At 36.5% G+C, this 19187-nt stretch overlaps 1 protein-coding gene across 1 annotated transcript in view; it reads right to left on the bottom strand.

The window, feature by feature from the left end:
- Nucleotides 1–233: 233 nt before the first annotated feature.
- The window catches only part of LOC114317366 (uncharacterized), a 47515-nt gene continuing 28561 nt past the window's right edge, over nt 234–19187 (bottom strand). Inside the window, exons 7-9 of the mRNA XM_028264067.2 lie at nt 12297–12458; nt 12037–12128; nt 234–564 (exon numbers count right to left, since the gene is read on the bottom strand). Coding sequence (XP_028119868.2) covers nt 393–564; nt 12037–12128; nt 12297–12458 — 426 coding nt within the window. The 3' untranslated portion in view covers nt 234–392. The remainder of the gene's footprint in view (nt 565–12036; nt 12129–12296; nt 12459–19187) is intronic.

The following is a 19187-nucleotide window of genomic DNA, read 5'->3' as shown; positions in this document are numbered from 1 at the left end:
TTTTTTTTTTTTTGTCCTCTTCTTTGTTGGGTGCTTCATCATCACTATTGTTGCAAGCAACTTTTTTTTTTTTTTGTTCTCTCTTCTTTTTCTTCTTCTTCTCTTCCTTCTACATCCCCGTCTTCTTCGTTGCTCTTTTTTTTTTCTTCCTTCTTTTTTTTTCCTGCTGCTGTTGCTCTTTACTCTGTTTAGGGAGAAAAAAATTACAAATAATTAATTAATCACACATTACATTACACTAAAATTATTTTCCATTTATTAAATCTATTGTGTAGAAAATGACATTTGAAAGTAATGCTCACATTTGAGAGAAGAACCAAAATAAAAATTATTTTCCATTTTTTTTCCTTGCTGCTGTTGGTTTTTTTTTTTTTTTTTTTTTTGTGTGCGCGCTATTGATGGGTGTTTCTTTTTTGTGTTGTTTCTTCATCGTTGCTGCTGCTGCTGCTGGGGACATTTTTCTTTTCTTTTCTCTTCTCCTCCTCCGTCATTGCTCGCTGATTTTTTTTTCTTCTTTTTCTTCTTTTTTTTTCTATTGCTGTTGGTCTCTGTTTGAGTCCGTCTCTGTTAGGAAAAAAAAATTACAAATAATTAATTAATCACACATTACATTACACCGAAATTATTTTCTATTTATTAAATTTGTTGTGTAGAAAATAACAGCTAAAAGTAATAGAAAAGATCCAGCGTGGAAATATGCCCATGTGGTAGAGTCCAATAACTTAAATAAGTTTGAATGTAATTTTTGTGATAAAGTATCAAATGGAGGTGTTTATCGGGCGAAACAACACCTCGCAGGAGGTTATAGAAATGTCACTGCTTGCACAAGGTGTCCAACTCATGTAAAAGAAGAGATTAGAGAGTTCATGTCAAAAAATAAGACGCAAAAAGAAGAAATGAATATGTTTCCTGATTTCGATGACATGGACATGAAAGATGAAGATGAAGATGATGATATTGAGCTCAATGTCAATCAACGCTGTAAGTTGGCAAGTGGCAACCAAGGTTCATCCAAATCCAAATCAAAAATGGCAAAGAGAAAAGGGCCTATCGATGTTTACTTCACACCCAATCCGGAATCAGTGGTGACAAATCGAAGAGACCAAGCAAAAAGGGAAGCAGACACAAATTGATGACAATGACCTTTACAAAAAAGAAATGAGAGCTCAAGCAGTACAAAGATTTGCAAGGTGGATGTATGATGCTGGTATCCCTTTTAATGCTATAAATTATGAGAGTTTTGGACTAATAATTGAAGCCATTGGGCCATATGGTCCCTGTATGAAGCAACCAACCTACCAAGAAGTGCGGGTTACCCAACACAAAAAAGAGGTCAAACATACTGAAGATTTGATGAAGAATCATAAAAAGGACTCTGCAAAATACGGGTGTTCCGTAATGGTTGATGGCTAGACTAATAAACGAGGGCAGACATTGATAAACTTTTTAGTGAATTGTCCAAGAGGAACCATGTTTGTTGAGTCAGTTGATGCTTCTAGCTATTCAAAGGATGGACAAAACCTATTTGAATTACTAGACAAGTTTGAGGAGAAAGTTGGAAAAGAGAATGTGGTGCAAGTTATCACTGATAGTGTTGCAGCTAATGTGTTGGCGGGTAAGAATCTTTCCTCCTTCCTTGCTTCACAATTGTTTACTCATAGTTTGTTTTGTTTTGTAGTTAAAATTTAAAAACTTGAAAATAATAATTCTTTGTTACATTATAAGGAGGTTTTTGGAAGGCAAGTATGAACACTTGTATTAGACACCATGTGTTGCTCATTGCTTGGACTTGATGTTAGAAGGCATTTTCAAGATACCCTGATTGAAAAAGACATTTGAAAGGGGTATTGCAGTACATGACTACATTTACAACCACCCTACTTTGCTAAACATGATGAGGTGCTATACAAATCTCAAGAAATTGATCAAGCCTGCAAAAACTAGATTTGCAACCACCTTTTTGACTGTCTCATCAACAAAAAAACAATTTGAGAAAGATGGACACCTCCGAAGACTGGATATCAAGTAAATGGGCAAATGAGCCACAGGGTAAAAGAATGGCACAAACTTTGTTGATGCCTTCATTTTGGAATAATGTTGTGCTTGCCCTTAAGTTCTTGGGGCCTCTCGTCAAAGTGCTTAGAATGGTTAATATTGAGAAGAAACCTCCCATGGGATACATTTATGAAGCAATGGATAGGGCAAAAGAATGCATTGCAAGTTCGTTTGATCATGAAGAAGACAAATATAATAAAATCTTCGAAATCATCAACAAAAGGTGGGACGTCCAATTGCATCGGCCTTTACATGCAGTTGTGCACTTTCTTAACCCAGAATTCTTTTATCCAAAAGCGTTGGAGGTGCAAAAAAGTCATGAAGTGATGAATGGGTCTTATGAATGCAGGCAAAGGTTGCTTCCAGATGTCGTTGTTCAAGATTTGACCACTAATAAGATGAATATTTACACAAAGGTTGAGAGCCTTTTTGGCAAGCCTGTTGAGATTTGGCAAAGAAATACAAGGGCACCAGGTAATATATTATAGACTCAAGAGTTTATTTTTAGTAATATTTTAAGTTTTAGTCAAACTCAATACTTGGTAACAATTATTTCTAACCAGTGATTATTGCAGCTGATTGGTGGGTATCATATGGTTCTAAAACCCCAAACTTGCAAACTTTTGCCATAAAAGTCCATAGCCTAACATGTAGTTCATCGGGTTGTGAACGAAATTGGAGTGTAATTAAACATGTAAATATTTAACATTCTAACCAATTTTTGGTGAATGTAAATATTTTTTATTCTCATTATATTGAATTTAATATCTTTCTAATACTTTCAGCTTCATAGCAAGAAAAGAAATAGATTGGAATAACATCTCAATGATTTGGTGTTTGTCAAATATAATAGAACATTGAGATCTAGATATGATATGTGCAACACTCTTGATCCTATATCTTTGCAAAATATTGATAAAAGCAATGAGTGGTTGCTTGGGAGGATGGATGGAGAATCAGATGAAGATAATGAGCCAGTGTTTGATGATGATGATGATGACGATGGCTTGGCGTGGGCCACTGTTGCAAGAGCTTCTGGAGTAGAAGAAAGTAGCCATGCAAGTAGAGCAACAAGTTCATGCTCAAAAGCACAACCGATGATATCTAAATCATCAATATTAACTCCACTTCAATTAATAGATGAGGAGGAGGTGGGCTCAGAGGACACAGAGAAGAAAGATGCTAAGGGATATAAATCAATTGATGGAGAATAAGATGATGGTTTGCTTGCCATTGATGTTGAGGATGACGATTGACTGACCTAACCTAACCTTTCTTATGATATTGAAGTTTTGAAATATTAAGACTTATATTACTATTTGTTAGATATTTATGTTATGGATATTTAGTGTTTATTTATTTATTTATTTATTTTTTGTTGAATGTGGATTATTTTATCTTTGAAAATTGGAATGATATGTATTATACACTTTGATGGCTGAGAATTATTCTATAATTTGTCTTGATTACTTTTTGTTTTAAAAAAATTGTCTTCGTACTATGAAGGATTAGTCTATGTTAATTTATCTGTTTTTTTACTAAGACTGTGCACCTTACTTCAATAAAGCCCGCGTCTCGCCTTGTGCCTAGGCCCCAAAAGACCTTTAACGCTTTCGTGCGCCTTGAGCCTTTAAAAACACTAACTATGACACATGGAAGCGTAATGGACATGCAACGGCGAACAAGACCAAGTAGTTGCAAGTCCTTAATCAAGATCATCCGAGCAAATACCATTCCATCAAAACAAATTCTTGTTTACGCACATCAATTGAAGCCATGTTAAGGTGTGAATAGGCCACCCATGCAGCATGCCATTTTGAAAGCAAGATGTCATCAAAATAATGCTTCTCACATGGTCCCAAAATAAACTCATTCTTCCTCTACGAAACCAAGCCAGGCACCAAATCAACACAAAGTGGAACAAATGGCTTTGAAGATAGCACAAGAGGCATTTCTCGGAAGCAAAGATCATCCAACACCCATGAAGCTTCAACTTCATGACTCTCCACCATAAGTTCCTTGGAATCTAGAAAATGGATTGCAACCACTTCCTTCATGGGAAGCAATGTGAGAGCCAAACTTGCTTCATCTACAAAACATTCTTTTTCTTCAAGTACACCTCCACTCTTTACAAGGTCATGTTTCTTTGACAGAGAACAAAACTTAGGGAATGATGAGACAATCATTCCCTTTTATATTGATAATATGTAGCTCACAATGGAAACCTTAAGGCACAAATAAGGAAAGTACAGCTAAGGACAACTAATATAGAATAAGAAATACATAATATCATATATTATCTAACACTCCCCTCAAGCTGGCATGAAGATGTCTCTCATGCCTAGCTTGCCAAGCACATCATGAAATGGTTTGCTCCCAATTCCCTTGGTGAAAATATCTGCCAGTTGTTCACCCAACTTCACAAAAGGAGTACATATAATGGCACTAGTAAGTTTTTCCATAATGAAGTGGTGTTCAATCTCCACATGTTTCGTTCGGTCACGTTGAATTGGATTGTGAGTAATGTTAATAGCAACCTTATTGTCACAGTACAGTCGCATGGAATTAGTCTGACTAATTCCTAGATCACTTAACAACTTGATCCACAAGTGTTCACACACACCTTGTGCCATGGCTCTAACCTCATCCTTTGCACTAGACCGGATGACTACATTATATTTCTTGCTTCTCCAAGTAACCAAATTACCTCCAACAAAGGTACAATAACCAGATGTGGACCTTCTATTAGTTGTTGATCCTGTCCAATCAGCATCTGTATAAACTTTCATCCTAAGATGATCATGTTTGGAAAAATATAGACCTTATCTTGGAGATGATTTTAAGTATCTAAGGATGTGCATTACTGCAACCATGTATGTCTCATGAGGAGCATGCATGAACTAGCTAACCACACTAACTGCAACGGTAATGTCAGGACAAGAATGGGATAAGTAAACCCACTTGTCTCTAATAACTCCCCCTGTCAATAATAACTCCCCTATTATCATCACTAAGTTTCTGGTTTGGCTTCAGTGGTGTATCACAAGCTTTACTCCCAAACATTATAGTTTCTTTCAACAGGTCAGGAACATATTTCCTCAGACAGATGAAAATTTCAACCTTGGACAGGGCAACCTCAATACCTAGGAAATGCTTCAAATTTCCCAAGGCTTTCATTTCAAACTTGCTTGCCAAATATTTTTTCGACCGGGGTATTTCCTCATTATCATCTCCTGCAAGCATTATGTCATCCACATAAACAATGAGAGTTGTAGTCTTACCATGTGAGAAATGTTTCACAAACAAAGTGTGATCAACTTAACTCTATTTGAAGCCATATTTGAGTATAGCCTGTTTAATCTCTCAAATCAAGCCCTTGGAGACTGTTTGAAACCGTATAATGACTTCCAAAGTCTACATACTTTACCCTTTGTTTGATGGTCCTCAAAGCCAAGAGGAATGTCCATATACACCTCTTCTTCTATATCACCATATAAGAAAGCATTTTTTACATCAAATTGATGAAGTAGCCAATCCAGATTAGCTGCAAGAGAGAGTACTTTGACTAAATTCATCTTAGCCACCAGTGCAAAGGTCTCTTAATAGTCTACTACATAAGTCTAAGTAAAGCCCTTTGCCACAAGTTGAGCATTGTAACGCTCAATTGAACCATCCGCTTAGTGCTTCATAGTATACACCCATTTGTATCTCACAGGTCTTTTGCCTTAGGTAACTCAGTTAATTTCCAAGTGCCATTTTTACGAAGTGCTTTCATTTCTTCTATCATGGCATGTTTCCACTGAAGGGTAGCAAGAGCATCCTGAAAATGATTGGGTATACTAACAAAAGAAACTTTGGACACAAAGGCTCTATAAGAATAAGACAAATTAGAGTAGGACACAAAGTCAGAAATAGGATGTTTAATACAATATCTCACATCCTTTCGTTGAGTAATACGAATATCAAGATCACTCAGGAAGAATAAGGCTCTGTTTGGAAGAGCTTTGAAATTCTAATTCCACCTCCTGGTTTGCAAGTGGTATTTGGTTATAGTTTTCAAAAATTAATTCCACACCCACTTTTGAAAACTCCTTTCCAGGTGGGAAAATTGGACTAGCCCGGACGTCCCCCCAGACGTTTGGCTAGTTTGACTAGAACAGTGCATTTTTTTTTTTTGCACCTGTTATTTTTAAATTTTAAATAAAAAAATATTTCCAGAATTTTTTTTTAAAATTTTGAGCTTTGATAATGATTTTGGGTTGTGTGTTTGGTTATGAGTTATATGTTTTTGAATTAAATATCATGTCACGTCATTCATTTCAAATTTAATTAAAAACTCTTTCCAAAACTCTTTTCAAAACTCATAACCAAACAAATTTTTCACACTCAAATCATAATTCCAAATCATATTTAGAAAACTCTACCCAACGCTACCTAAGAGTTTCAGAGTTACCTGGACTCTCATCAAAAGAAGAAGATAACAGTGAAGGATTAGAAGTGGTCTTTTGTATCCAAGTAACTTTCTGTCTATCTTTGTCCCTACATAGACTTTTCTCTCATTCAATTCATTAGATGTTGTATTTCCACCACTAGTAGCTAGTTCACCTTTTGTATTCTCAATCACTGGAGATGAGCCAAGACCTGATAAAGACCCAGGAATCTCTTCACAACAAGGCTCCCCCTAAAGGGAGGATTGGGACACTGAGGAGGACAAGAAATAGCACTGTGACTCAAAGAATATGACATCCATGGATACAAACTACTTAAGAGATGAAGGATTGTAACACTTATAACCTTTTTGAGTAGGAGAGTAACCCAGAAAGACACTATAGAGAGCGGGGATCAAATTTAGCACGAAAAAGAGCATGATTTTGGACAAACAGACACAGCCAAAGACAATAGAGAACACAAACTTAGAACCTAAGAAAAGCCACAGAGGAGGTTTTTTGTGCAACACTTAGGTTAGGAGACGGTTGATGAGGTAGGCAGCAGTCAGAATTGCTTCCCCTAGTAAGACTGAGGGACATGCATAGAAAAAAACAAGCAACGATCCATATCAAGAAAATGACGATTCTTGCATTCCGCAATCCCATTTAGTTGAAGGGTGTTGGTGCAAGAAGTGTGATAGAATAATGCCATAGGTGGAAAAATAGCTCGCTAGACCGGAATCAATATACTCACCCCTATTTTCAGAACACAATATTTTCACAACTACCTCAAATTAAGTCCCAAGTCATTTGATGGAAGTTACGAAACACTGAAAAGATCTCACTGTTGTCTTTCATAAGATACACCCAAGTAATAAGAGAAAAATCATCGATAGAAGTAACAAACCATCTATGACCTTTTAAAGACGCAACACGAGATGGACCCCAAACATCATAATGAACTATGAAAAAATGTACTAAACTTTTATTAATACTTGGAGGCAAAGAAGCTCTGTGTTGTTTCCTAAGTTGACAAGACTCGCAATGAAACTTAGAGACATTTTTATTTGTAAAAAAGACAAGGAAATAAATGATTAAGTAATAGAAACGATGGGTGCCCAAGACGCTGATGCCATAGCCACAGGTCTTCCTTGGTGCTTGGAAACTTGATGGAATGATGTGCCATCTTGTCCGCCTAATCCAGGATATAGCGACCATGTTCTGCTCTACCACTGCCAATCGTCTTCCTCGTTATAAGGTCTTGAAACAGACAATGATCAGGAAAGAAAATCACACTATAGCTCAGGTCATGAGTAAGATGACTCAATGATAAAAGATTAACAAAGAAATTGGGAACATGCAAAACAAAAGACAATGGTAGAGGAGTGACATGGATTAAACCTTTCCCAGAAAAAGAAAAAATAGTACCATCAGCAATCCTAACTTTGTCCTGATCTAAGGAAGACTTATATTCTGAAAATAGATCAGAAGACCCAACACAAGATCTGAGGCACCAAAATCAATAATTCAAGGTAAAGATTTATGAGATAGAAAAGTACTCAGAGAAGTGGTTAAGTTACCTGAGTAGGCAAACGATGAAGAGGATACACCAAATGTAGTAGAAGAACAGCGATCCAGTAAGAGGCACAAAGCATCCTCTAACTCAGAAGAAGACATACCAGATATATCACAACTAGGAGTAGCAACTAAAAAGGCATCAAGAGTATCCACTACATTGATATGATGTGCACATAGATTAAACCCACATCCTCCAGACCGTCCGGAGTGAACCCCGCAACTACCAGAACGATCACCACTACGACCACTAGAAGGAACCCCATGAAGCTTCCAACAAGTCTTATGGGTATGTCTCGGCCGGCAACAATAATCACAGAACAGTGTATCCTTCTTTGAAGGACTAGGTGAAATATGAGGCAAACTAGTACCATCCCTAAGAGGAGCAGAAACTAAAGCTGAGCACTTTGTAGAGGTAGGTGGCAGCATAGTTGAACGACAACTCTCATTATTCTGTACATAAGCAAAGCCCTCTTGAAGGGAGGGAAGAACATCCATACCAAGGACACAATTCCTAATAGGATCAAACTCTAACTTGAGACCTTCCAGAAATGTGAAGAACCTTTCCTGTTTAGTAAACTTCCGATAATCGACGGAATCAGTTGTGCAAATAGGCTTATAATCCTATAGATGATCAAGACGTTTCTAGCCATTGTTAAGAAAAGTGAAGTACTAAAGGACAACCATCCCCCCCTGTATTGAATGCTCAATAGAACGACGCAACTCAAAAGTCCGAGAAATTTTCCTTCCAGGAATAGGTAGCATCCCAAATATCTTGGGCGGTATCCACAGACAAGTAGCATTCCCCAGTATTGGGTACCATGAAATGAATGAATCATCTTATAATTAAAGAATTGGTAATCTCCCATTGGTCATTACCAGGATCAGTGATGCCTGGTGCCTTGATCCTCCCATCAACATAACCCATCTTCCCTCTACTCTTCAAGAAAAGTGTCAGACATTAAACATAGGTGGTGATTTTTAGGCTTAGGAATAGGTTTTCAGATGTAGTAGTCATAATGGCACTCTCCCTTCTAGGTGGCTGAAAAGTAGTCGTGGATTCACTAGTAAGGTTAGCCATTTATACTATACAAACCAAGTAACCTGCACTAATCACAAATACTGGAAGAGGAAATAAAATCAATTGGATCAAGTAATATCAATCACAGACCATGATAGGAGCATACCAATCAGTCAGAGCTACGTAATGGAGCAATATAATGACCTAAAAAATAAATAAACTAAAGGGAAAAAAAACCTCCAATCAAAACAAGGTCTAAGCTATTCCCCAAAAAAGGCAAAACCTTGCTAGACGTGAGGAACAATGGTGGAAATGAACCAATCAAAACATGAAGTGGGTCGAGGAAGCCTCAGAGTGGTTTTCGGCTGAAGTTGAAATAGGTTGGGAGCCATTCGGTTTGGCCGAAGCAAGCCAAGAAGCTTTTGGCTTGAGCCAAAAATGGAGCAGGGCCTGTCAACTAGTCCTGCGAGCTCACCAGTGACAGTCGCAATCCCTCGACAGAGCAGAAAGGGCCGAAGCATGGTGGGCAATAGTTGTTGGCACTCAAAGAGGAAAGAAAAAGATGAGACAGTGGCTGAGCAGAGAACTAGGGTTTCTGTACTTTGGCTCTGATACCAAAAAGGATGAAAATAATGATTTGGCTTACCTATGAATGAGGTAGAGGCCATGTATATATAATAGATTCATGATACAATTTAAGAAACGATATAAATAAGAAAACAATACTAAATCAGTAATTGACATAATCACAAATTATATACATATTACTAAAAATAAAAAGATTCTATGTATACTAATTTCTATATTCAACAACAATTAGGTGGTGATGGGTAAAGGTGGAGAATGAGATGGTTACCCTAGAGCTCTGATACCATGTTTGTTTGAGAGAGAACAAAACTTAGGGAATGATGAGACAATCATTCCCTTTTATATTGATAATATGTAACTTACAATGGAAGCCTTAAGGCACAAATAAGGAAAAAATATAATAAGGAAACTACAACTAATGACAGCCAATATAGAATAAGAAATACATAACAACCAATATATTATGCCGATAAACAAACATGACCTAAGGGTAAGGTGTGTCGACTTTGGAAATCATAACATGGTCTCAAACAATCCCCTATGGCTTGGTTTGAGAGGTTCACTCAGGCGATGCTGAAATATGACTTCATACAGAGTCAGGCTGATCATACCCTATTTGTTAAACATTCCGCTCATAGTAAGGCTATCGCTCTCATTGTATACGTGGATGATATGGTGCTTATAGGAGATGATGTTGAGGAAATCCCTTTGCGAAGAAGTATTTAACAAGTGAGTATGAAATCAGAGACTTGGGGAACCTGAAGTACTTTTTGGGAATTGAAGTGGCTCGGTCCAAAGATGAGATTTTCATTTGTTAGAGAAAATATATCCTTGACCTGTTGAAAGAAACAGGGATACTTAGAAGCAAAGCCTATGACACACCACTAGTCTTATCAGAAACTTAGTGATGATAGTGGGGAGCAGTTGTTGATAGAGAGAGTAATCAAAGACTAGTGGATAAACTCATTTACTTATCACATTCTCGTCCTGATATTGCTATTGCCGTTAGTGTGGTTAGCCACTTTATGCATGCTCCTCGTGAAATACACTCGGATGCAGCTATGAAAATCTTGAGATATTTGAAATCTTCTCCTGCAAAAGGTCTTTATTTTTTCAAACATTATCATCTTAGTGTGGAAGCTTATACAAATGCAGATTGAGCAGGATCAGTAACTGATAGGAGGTCCACTTCAGGGTATTGTACCTTTGTTGGCGGCAATTTGGTAACTTGGAGAAGTTAGAAACAAAATGTGGTTGTCAGGTCTAGTGCAGAAGCTGAATTCAGAGCTATGGCACAAGGTGTGTGTGAGCTCTTGGGAATTAAGTTGTCGTTGAGTGATCTGGGAATTGGCCAGACAGACTCCATGTGGCTATATTGTGATAATAAGACTGCCATCAACATAACTCACAATCTAATTCAACATGACAGGACAAAAAATGTTAAGATTGATCGTCAATTCATCACAGAGAAGCTCACTAGTGGCACAATATGTACACCATTTATGAAATCTGGTGAACAACTTACGGATATCCTCACCAAGGGAGTTGGAAGTAAACCATTTCATGACATTCTTGACAAGCTGGGAAAGAGAGATATCTTTGCACTAGCTTGAGGAGTGTTAGAATATATGTTAGAATTATTCTACAATGTGTTTCCTTATTTAGATTATATGTTTGATTCCTTATTCAGTGCCTGAGGATTTCCTTTCCTTGTAATCTTCTTGGATTAATTAATATAAAAGTGTGTGATATCATTATCAACCCTAAGTTTTAATTTCTCCTAGAACAAACAGTTTGTTGCATATTTGGCATGCATAGTACACTTTGAGCCTCTAGGTTCATAAAGTGTATGTTAGCATTAGTAGTGGCATCAAGGGATCATATGTATAAATCAAATAAAAAAAAGTGTATGTTAACATTAGTAGTGGCATTTAGCCTTGGCACGCCTTTTACAACACTATCCTGAGAAACAACATGCATGTCGTCGTTGTGTCTAGAGTGTCCTACAGAAAAAAATGGATGTATGACTGCGTGTCTGACACGGGTCTCTTGGTTCTTCCTAGATGTCCATCAACCATGATTTTGTACCAAAGGGTTCATGCCACGAAATGTGATGAACATTAAAACCATCCCTTCAATCAATATTTATAACTATTATTATATTCAACAAGCAGACCATCCATATTGAATAATATAAATAGATGTCTAGTTAATTGACTCAAACATCAAAATTAAACAAATCAATTATACAGCACTGAATAAATTGAATGAAGTGCTATTTATGTGACAATTTATTTGGTAAAAGAATTACAAGTCAACTAGCATGATGCAAGGCAAAACGGTAAGAAAGTGATAGTACAAGGAACTTACTTTGGACCATTCCACTTGAACAAAGTGATAAACAAGTAGATTGCCAAACAAGAAACCAATGCTCCCATTGCTAGACGAGTATCCAGAGTACTCTGACAGAAAATAAGAATTAGAGATTTAGATGCATTGCAAAATTGTAAACGTGGAAAGAAATTGCAAGGATGCAAGCCAAATTGAATGTAATGTGTGACATCCATTGGATCCAGTGATACGCTACTGTAACAGTATCACATTATTTTCTATCTTGCATAGTAGACCACCTGGAAAATAAATGTGGCTGCAATGACACGCATGGCCCATTTCACAAATTGAGCTATGCCAACGTCTACACTTCCATCTTCTGAAATAACAAATTTCCGCACAATCCAATATCCTTGAACAGCTCCTGCAAGGAAAATCCCAAGTAGTACAAATACAAACACCTGAACCCAAAAACAATGTTAATAGTTTGGACAAATGAATGAGGTATAAGTTGAAAACCAGATGTACTCAAAGAAACAATGTAAGGTTATATAGTTGTTTAAGCTCCAACTATGCTATTGTCATACAAATGAAGATATCCATTCATTCTATGGCTTTGATTTAATGATATTCATTGGGCTTTAGCTCAAGCCTCGTCCCTATACGTATGTAGGATTAAAAGGTGGATGACGCTTGTGCCAGCTTTGTATACATGTGTATACGATGTGAAGATCTGCATGTTTTTCCTTCTCGAGAGAGAAATGTGTTGTCAAGACCTTTGTATATAATTGGTTTGATAAACACGATGTACAGTTCTTTTGTTTTAAGTTGTACTCCATTGTGACTCAGTCAGAATGTCGTAGTAATAAATAAAGAAGTGGTTTGTTTTCATTTCATCTATCTATGCACTTGCGCTGAATGGATGTTGTGGGATTAAACAAGTTAACGAATTTAGAGGCTTCCTCTATTTGTGATGATTTTAGCCCAACTTTTAACTAGAGGACTACAAGATTGTTCAGCTAAGCCTTTGGTAGTCTATGACTATTGACAGGTCACTGCCCTATCCTAGTTTGGGGCAGATGGGGTTGTAAAGGAATTGGTATTAGAGCACAAGTTTATTTTACTTGCACACAGTACATCCTTCAGAGCAATAGGTTCTTTTATAATGGAATTTAGAGTTGCATTTGAAAACTCTGTCAAGCCTCGCCCAAATTATGGGTTATTCAACCAAGTTTTATATCAAGTTGTATTATATGTAAATGTGTATACTACGGGCAAAGTGTCGTATTATAAGTCAAGTATTTTCCTGATAAATACACATTATTGCAAATATCTTTAATTCATGTTTTGTGTGCATAGAAATAAAGTGAAGGGAAAGGCCGAACATTCCACTACACAAATGGACAGGTTGGAAAGAATGCTGTACGGAATAACAGAAAGAATGCTGGAGGGAATAACGGAGACCTTACAACAGCGTTACAATGAACCACCAGTTCAATGAAATCAGGATAATCAGAATCAAAACCAGCAAAATAAAGATCTACCCAACCAAGGACAACAGAATCAAGAACCACCACCAGTCCCAGTAGATCAAATGGAGCAAAGACCACGTGTGACAATCAAAGAATTCAACATACAGTCTCTAGCAATTGAAGGTGGACTTGACCCTCTAAAGGTTGAAGCTTGAGTAATGGGGATTTAGAAGATCTTTGAATTCCTTCCATGTTCTGAAACACACAAGATTTCACTTGCTACTTATATTTTGGGTAAATTACAAATTCACCCCCCTGATATTTGCTTAAAATAGAGATTCCACCCCCCCCCCCCATTGTTCTGAAAATTACAAATACCCCCTTGTCAAAATTTGTCATTTAATATAATTGATAGAAAAAAAAATTCCTAACTATCCTCCAATACAACAATGAAATTACCAGACCTATTAATTGAAATATATAGCAAACATTTACTAAAAACTGTTAATTAACTTAATAATTGATTAATGATAGGGCTTATTTGTTATGTCATTAGAAATTTTAAGGGGTAAGATGTAATTTTTCAAAATCACAAGATTCAATTAGTATTTTAAGCAACCCTCAGAGATTGTATTTGTAATTTACCTTATGGTAAAGCATCTAGATGGTGGATAATGGTAAGAGATTAGAATCCAAGAGTGACTTGGAACAATTTCTTGAAGATCTTTTATAAGAAATACTTTTCTTAGATTATGAGGGACAAAAAAAGGATGGAGTTCATGGCATTAATGCAAGGTGGAAAACTTCAGTAGAGCAAGATAATGTACAGAGTTAGCTTGTTCTACACCACATATGGTAGACACAAATTAGCATCGGGCCAGGAAATTTAAGGGTGGTTTGAGGAGGAGGATTACCAAAGGTCGGGTTGATGTTTTGAGGCCATCTACCTATGCAGGAGTGTTGGGCAGAGCACTTATAGCGAAGGAAGACATTGATGAGCTGGAGAAGTCAAGAAAGTGGCAAAGAAAGGAGCAACCAAGAAAGGCACAGTTAAATACAAAAATTAAGAAGCCAAGTACAGGAGAATCAAGTACTTCTAATCAAAGTGACAATACTCCATGGGTTTGCTCAATATGTCGAAAGAATCATTGAGGGCCTTGTCATTGGAATATTGAAGCATGTTTTAGATTTTGGCGAATGGGGCATCAACTAAAGGATTGCCTTAAAGCTCAGAAAGGCACCACTATTACAATAGCTAGTATATTTGATTCAGCCCAAAAACCTGCCCCAAGGCCTAAAATAAAGAAGCCAACAAGGCAACGGAGAGTGTTTGGACTTATCCCAGGAGATAGTAAGACTACCGAGATACTAAGAATACCGACTTAGTGGTTTCAGGTATACTTCCTATTTGCACTCATCCTGCTTATGTGTTGATAGATTTAGGTCCTGCACTCCTTTGTTTCAATTCAGTTTGCTGATAAATTAACTAGACCACTTGAAACTTTGGATGATATTTTTTTTTTTTTTAATTGGCACCAGGGTGTCTGGATCAAAACCCGACTAATCTCCAGGGGTGCACAAGCCCTCTGCAAGGAGTTACCTGCAAGTGCACCACAGTTAATTCAAGGGTTTGAAACTTTTTTTTTTATTTTATTTTATTGGCACTGAGGTGTCGAGATCAAAACTCGACTAATTAATTAAGGGTTTGAAACTTTGGATTATATGTTGTCGGTATCTACTCCCTCTGGAGGCTCTATGACATGTACATCTATCTACAAAGGGTGTGTTTGATTGCGGGGATAAGGGGGGGAGGGGGGGATTATTTACTGTGCGGATTGTAATCCGGGGAAGCATCCAATCCGACATTTATTTTTTTTTTTAGTCCGCCGGACTCCTTATCCCCCATATGGGGGATTATACTATCCTGGGGGGGGGAGGGGGGGGGGGGGGAATTTTGGAGGGCTATTTATTGTTGGGATTAGATAGTGAAATGACTATTTTGACCCTCTACTATTTAATTATGTATTATATTTAAAATTTAACAAAATTTAAATGTCTCGATTTTAAAATAAAATAATTTTATTTAACTTTTTATTGATGTTTTATTTATTTATTTTTTAAATAATTTTTTATAGATATTTTATTTTAAAATTTTGTTTATATTTTATTTAATTTCATTATTTAAATGTTAATAGATGTTTTATTTAATTTCATTGTTTAATTATTATTATTTTTAAAAACAACTTTATTTAAAATTTTAATTAAAAAAATAGCAATATTTTTATTGATATTTTATTTATTTAATTTTAAAAAAAATAAATTTATTTAATTGTGTAAAAAATAAAATAAAATAAATTTTTATTTAATCTAGCTAAAAATAATTAAAATATTAAAGATATGTTTAATATTGCTATTACTTAGTAAACAATTGAAAAAGGGTAAAATAGTCTTTTACTCATTTATCCTATCCAATCCGTCTAACCAAACGTTAGATTCATTAAAAATAGTCATTTCCAGACATCTAATCCCATGAAAAAACAAACACAAGATACATATCCAATCCAACCAAATAGTTCGGGGGATTCACAGTCCCAGGACTCAAGTCCAATAGATTCTAATCTCCCCTTATCCAATCCGTCCAATCAAACATACCCAAAGTGCAATATAGTGGTCGGGGATGTTAATTTAATGGCTGATTTATAATACCCTTGGAGCCGAGTCAAGGTAACCATTAAGAATAAGTACCCATTGCCAAAAATAGATGATTTGTTTGATGAATTATAGGTAGCAAAGGGTATTTGCAAGGATTGATCCCAGATTTGGTTATCATCAATTTAAAGTCAAAGCAAAGGATGTAGAGCAACTACTTTCCAAACTAGGTATGATCACTTCACTATGAATTTCTAGTTATGCCAATTGGAATGACAAATGCACCTGTTGCATTTATGGACCTAATGAATCTTGTATTCAAGCCATATCTGGATGATTTTCTAGTTGAATTTATTGATGAAATTTTCATCTATTCTAAAAGCAAGGAAGATCATGAGTACCATTTGAGATTGACACTCCAAACTTTAGGGGATAAGAAGCTTTATGCTAAATAGAAGAAATGTGAGTGTTGGTTGACCAGTGTATTTGTTTGGGCCATGTGATTAATAAACAAAGTATTGCTATTGATCCACAAAAGACTGAAGCAATTTTGAATTAGTTGAAACCAACTAATGTGATGGAAATACACAGTTTTCAAGGTTTAGCTAGTTACTATAAGAAGTTCATGAAAACTTCCCAAAATTACTATTGACACAGTTGACTTAAAAAGGGGTTTTATTTGAATGAACAAAAGAACAGGAAGCTTCATTCCAAGATTTGAACATAAGACTTCTTATAGCACATATTTTCATTTTGCCATAAAGTACGGAAGGTTCTGTAATTTACAGTGATACTTCTTATTTTGGATTGTGTTTTGAGGAAAAATGGTAGGGTGATGGCACAGCCATTCAATATATGGAAACCCATTATCGGAGTTGGAAGCCAAGGGTGAAGCACATGAGCCTGAAGGTGTTTTGGTCTCATAAATGTAATTGGTAGAATATTATTATTAGTAGTACTTAGATTTAATTACTTAATATTAGCATATGATTTGATTTTGTTTCCCAAATAATATTAGGAAAGTTTCATACTTAGATTAGGGTTTTAGTCCTATATATTAGGGTTCTAACATTGCAATTATCTATAGGACTAAAAGGTTGTGGCCCTTTGTGTTTCCTCCTCTTCTATTCTATTCTCCAACATTTTGGTATCCAAGCACAAGCTCCAATCCCCCTTTTTTTTCTCTCCTTTTTTTTCTCTCCCCCTTCCTCTCTCATCTATCATCTAAATCAGTGGAAAATTATGAAGCGCAAGTAGTGGTGCGGATATTGGTACGGGTATGCTGATACAGAAAGACCTAAAAAAATATGATATAGGTACGACTAGGGTACATCAATAATTTATATATTTTTTTATATAGTTTGAGATTTAACCTACAAATCAAAATTCAATACCAAAACTAGAAGGAAAAATTACAAAACCGAAAGAGAAATCATAATTCAACAATACCAATACCAAAGCAAAGTCCATAAGCTATTTTAATACCATTAAATAGAAGAAATTACAAAATAAAGTTTCATTCCAAAAGCAAGTTAAGCAAAATTTGGAAACTTGAGACCTCAATTTTCGCTTCCATCAACTTCATCATTGAATAATACATCTTTTATCTTTGACACATCAAGTAAAGGATTTGCAATTTCAAATAAATCAGAACTCTCTAATAAATTAAACGTATCTCCACCAATGTCACATAGTTTGGTGTATCCCTAATGTACCCATCCCGTATGCATGGAGTACCCAACTACCAAAGAACGTATAAAATGTACCCGGTACACATGCAGACCTATCGGTATGTATACCAGTACCCGATACAAGTATGACAACATTTTCGGAGTACCCGTGCTTCATAGGTGGCAAAAATCATACCTCTCGGAGTCGTCAGAATCCCAGCTTCGCGAGAGCACCATCGTCATCATTGTAATCCATTGTATCACGTACATCACGAAAACATCTTATTGCAACCCTCGCGATCCAGTTGTTATCGCCTTCGCAAACCGAGACCACAACAAAAAGCTTTGTCGACGTCATCGTACACTAATCGTCTCAACCAGCCTATCTCCATGACCGTCAACTTTTGCAGTCATTGTCACTCTATTCCGTTCCCGTTCCTGTTCCCGTTTCCGTTCCCATTCCCATCACCTGTCGCTGTCACGTCCATTGCAACTAAAGCCTCGTTCTTCACATCATCGTGGAAGACAACTGAATTAGGTTCTAACACTTCAAATTATTTACTCAAAACACCACCGCTCAAATAACCCATAATCCAATCGATATACCAAACCCATACTCATTCAATTAACCCAGTCCAGCTAATAAACCCAAACCAAGCCCAGTATATTATTCCAATCCTCAATCTTCCAATACTTAGCCAATTTCTTAACCTAGCCCAATAAAGTTTTAGTCAGGCAGCCCACAAAACCAGCCCGACTTCTTGTAACCCTTGCCCAACCAAACACTTACACCTTAAGCTAAACCACACACCTCCGCCTAATCCAAACAGGAAAAAAACAAGCCCAACAAAGAACTTTTATTAAACCCTTTACCTAAGCCCAACCAAGAACTTGTTGGAATTAGAATTAGAATAAATTATCTTGTGATTGTGCAATCACGGGATAGTAGGCAATATTCTTGTAATTATGATTCCTATTTTGTATATTCTCCATCAATATAAATATATGGGCTAGTCTCTATTCTAGACAAGCCATTCAATTCATTATATTGAAGTTGGTATTAGAGCCTCACTCACTCTCTCTCTCTCTCTAGGCACTCACCCTTCCCTCTTCTCAACCCGACATACCTTCCCTTCCCACTTTCTAGGCCCCTCGACCCTTGGGTTAGAACCGACAGACAGCCCTCCCTAGGCTGTTCAGCACACCCAATTCAGGCCGACAGCCCCTTTAGGGCAATTCCGCAGTTTGTTTATGTGACAAACCAACCATTCATGCATAACACATATCATATCATTCTTGCATTCATGCCTTGTATTGTATGCTTGCTAGACTAGGACTTGTTAAGAATTACAAAAGGAGGAGAAGTTAGGTTGAGACTATTAAGTCTATGAAATTAATT

Source organism: Camellia sinensis, chromosome 10 (assembly GCF_055761805.1).
Source record: "Camellia sinensis isolate YWXY chromosome 10, ASM5576180v1, whole genome shotgun sequence".
NCBI classification, from domain to species: Eukaryota; Viridiplantae; Streptophyta; class Magnoliopsida; order Ericales; family Theaceae; genus Camellia; species Camellia sinensis.
The sequence above is the reverse complement of the archived record's forward strand: the minus strand, read 5'-3'. Positions and strand labels throughout refer to the sequence as shown.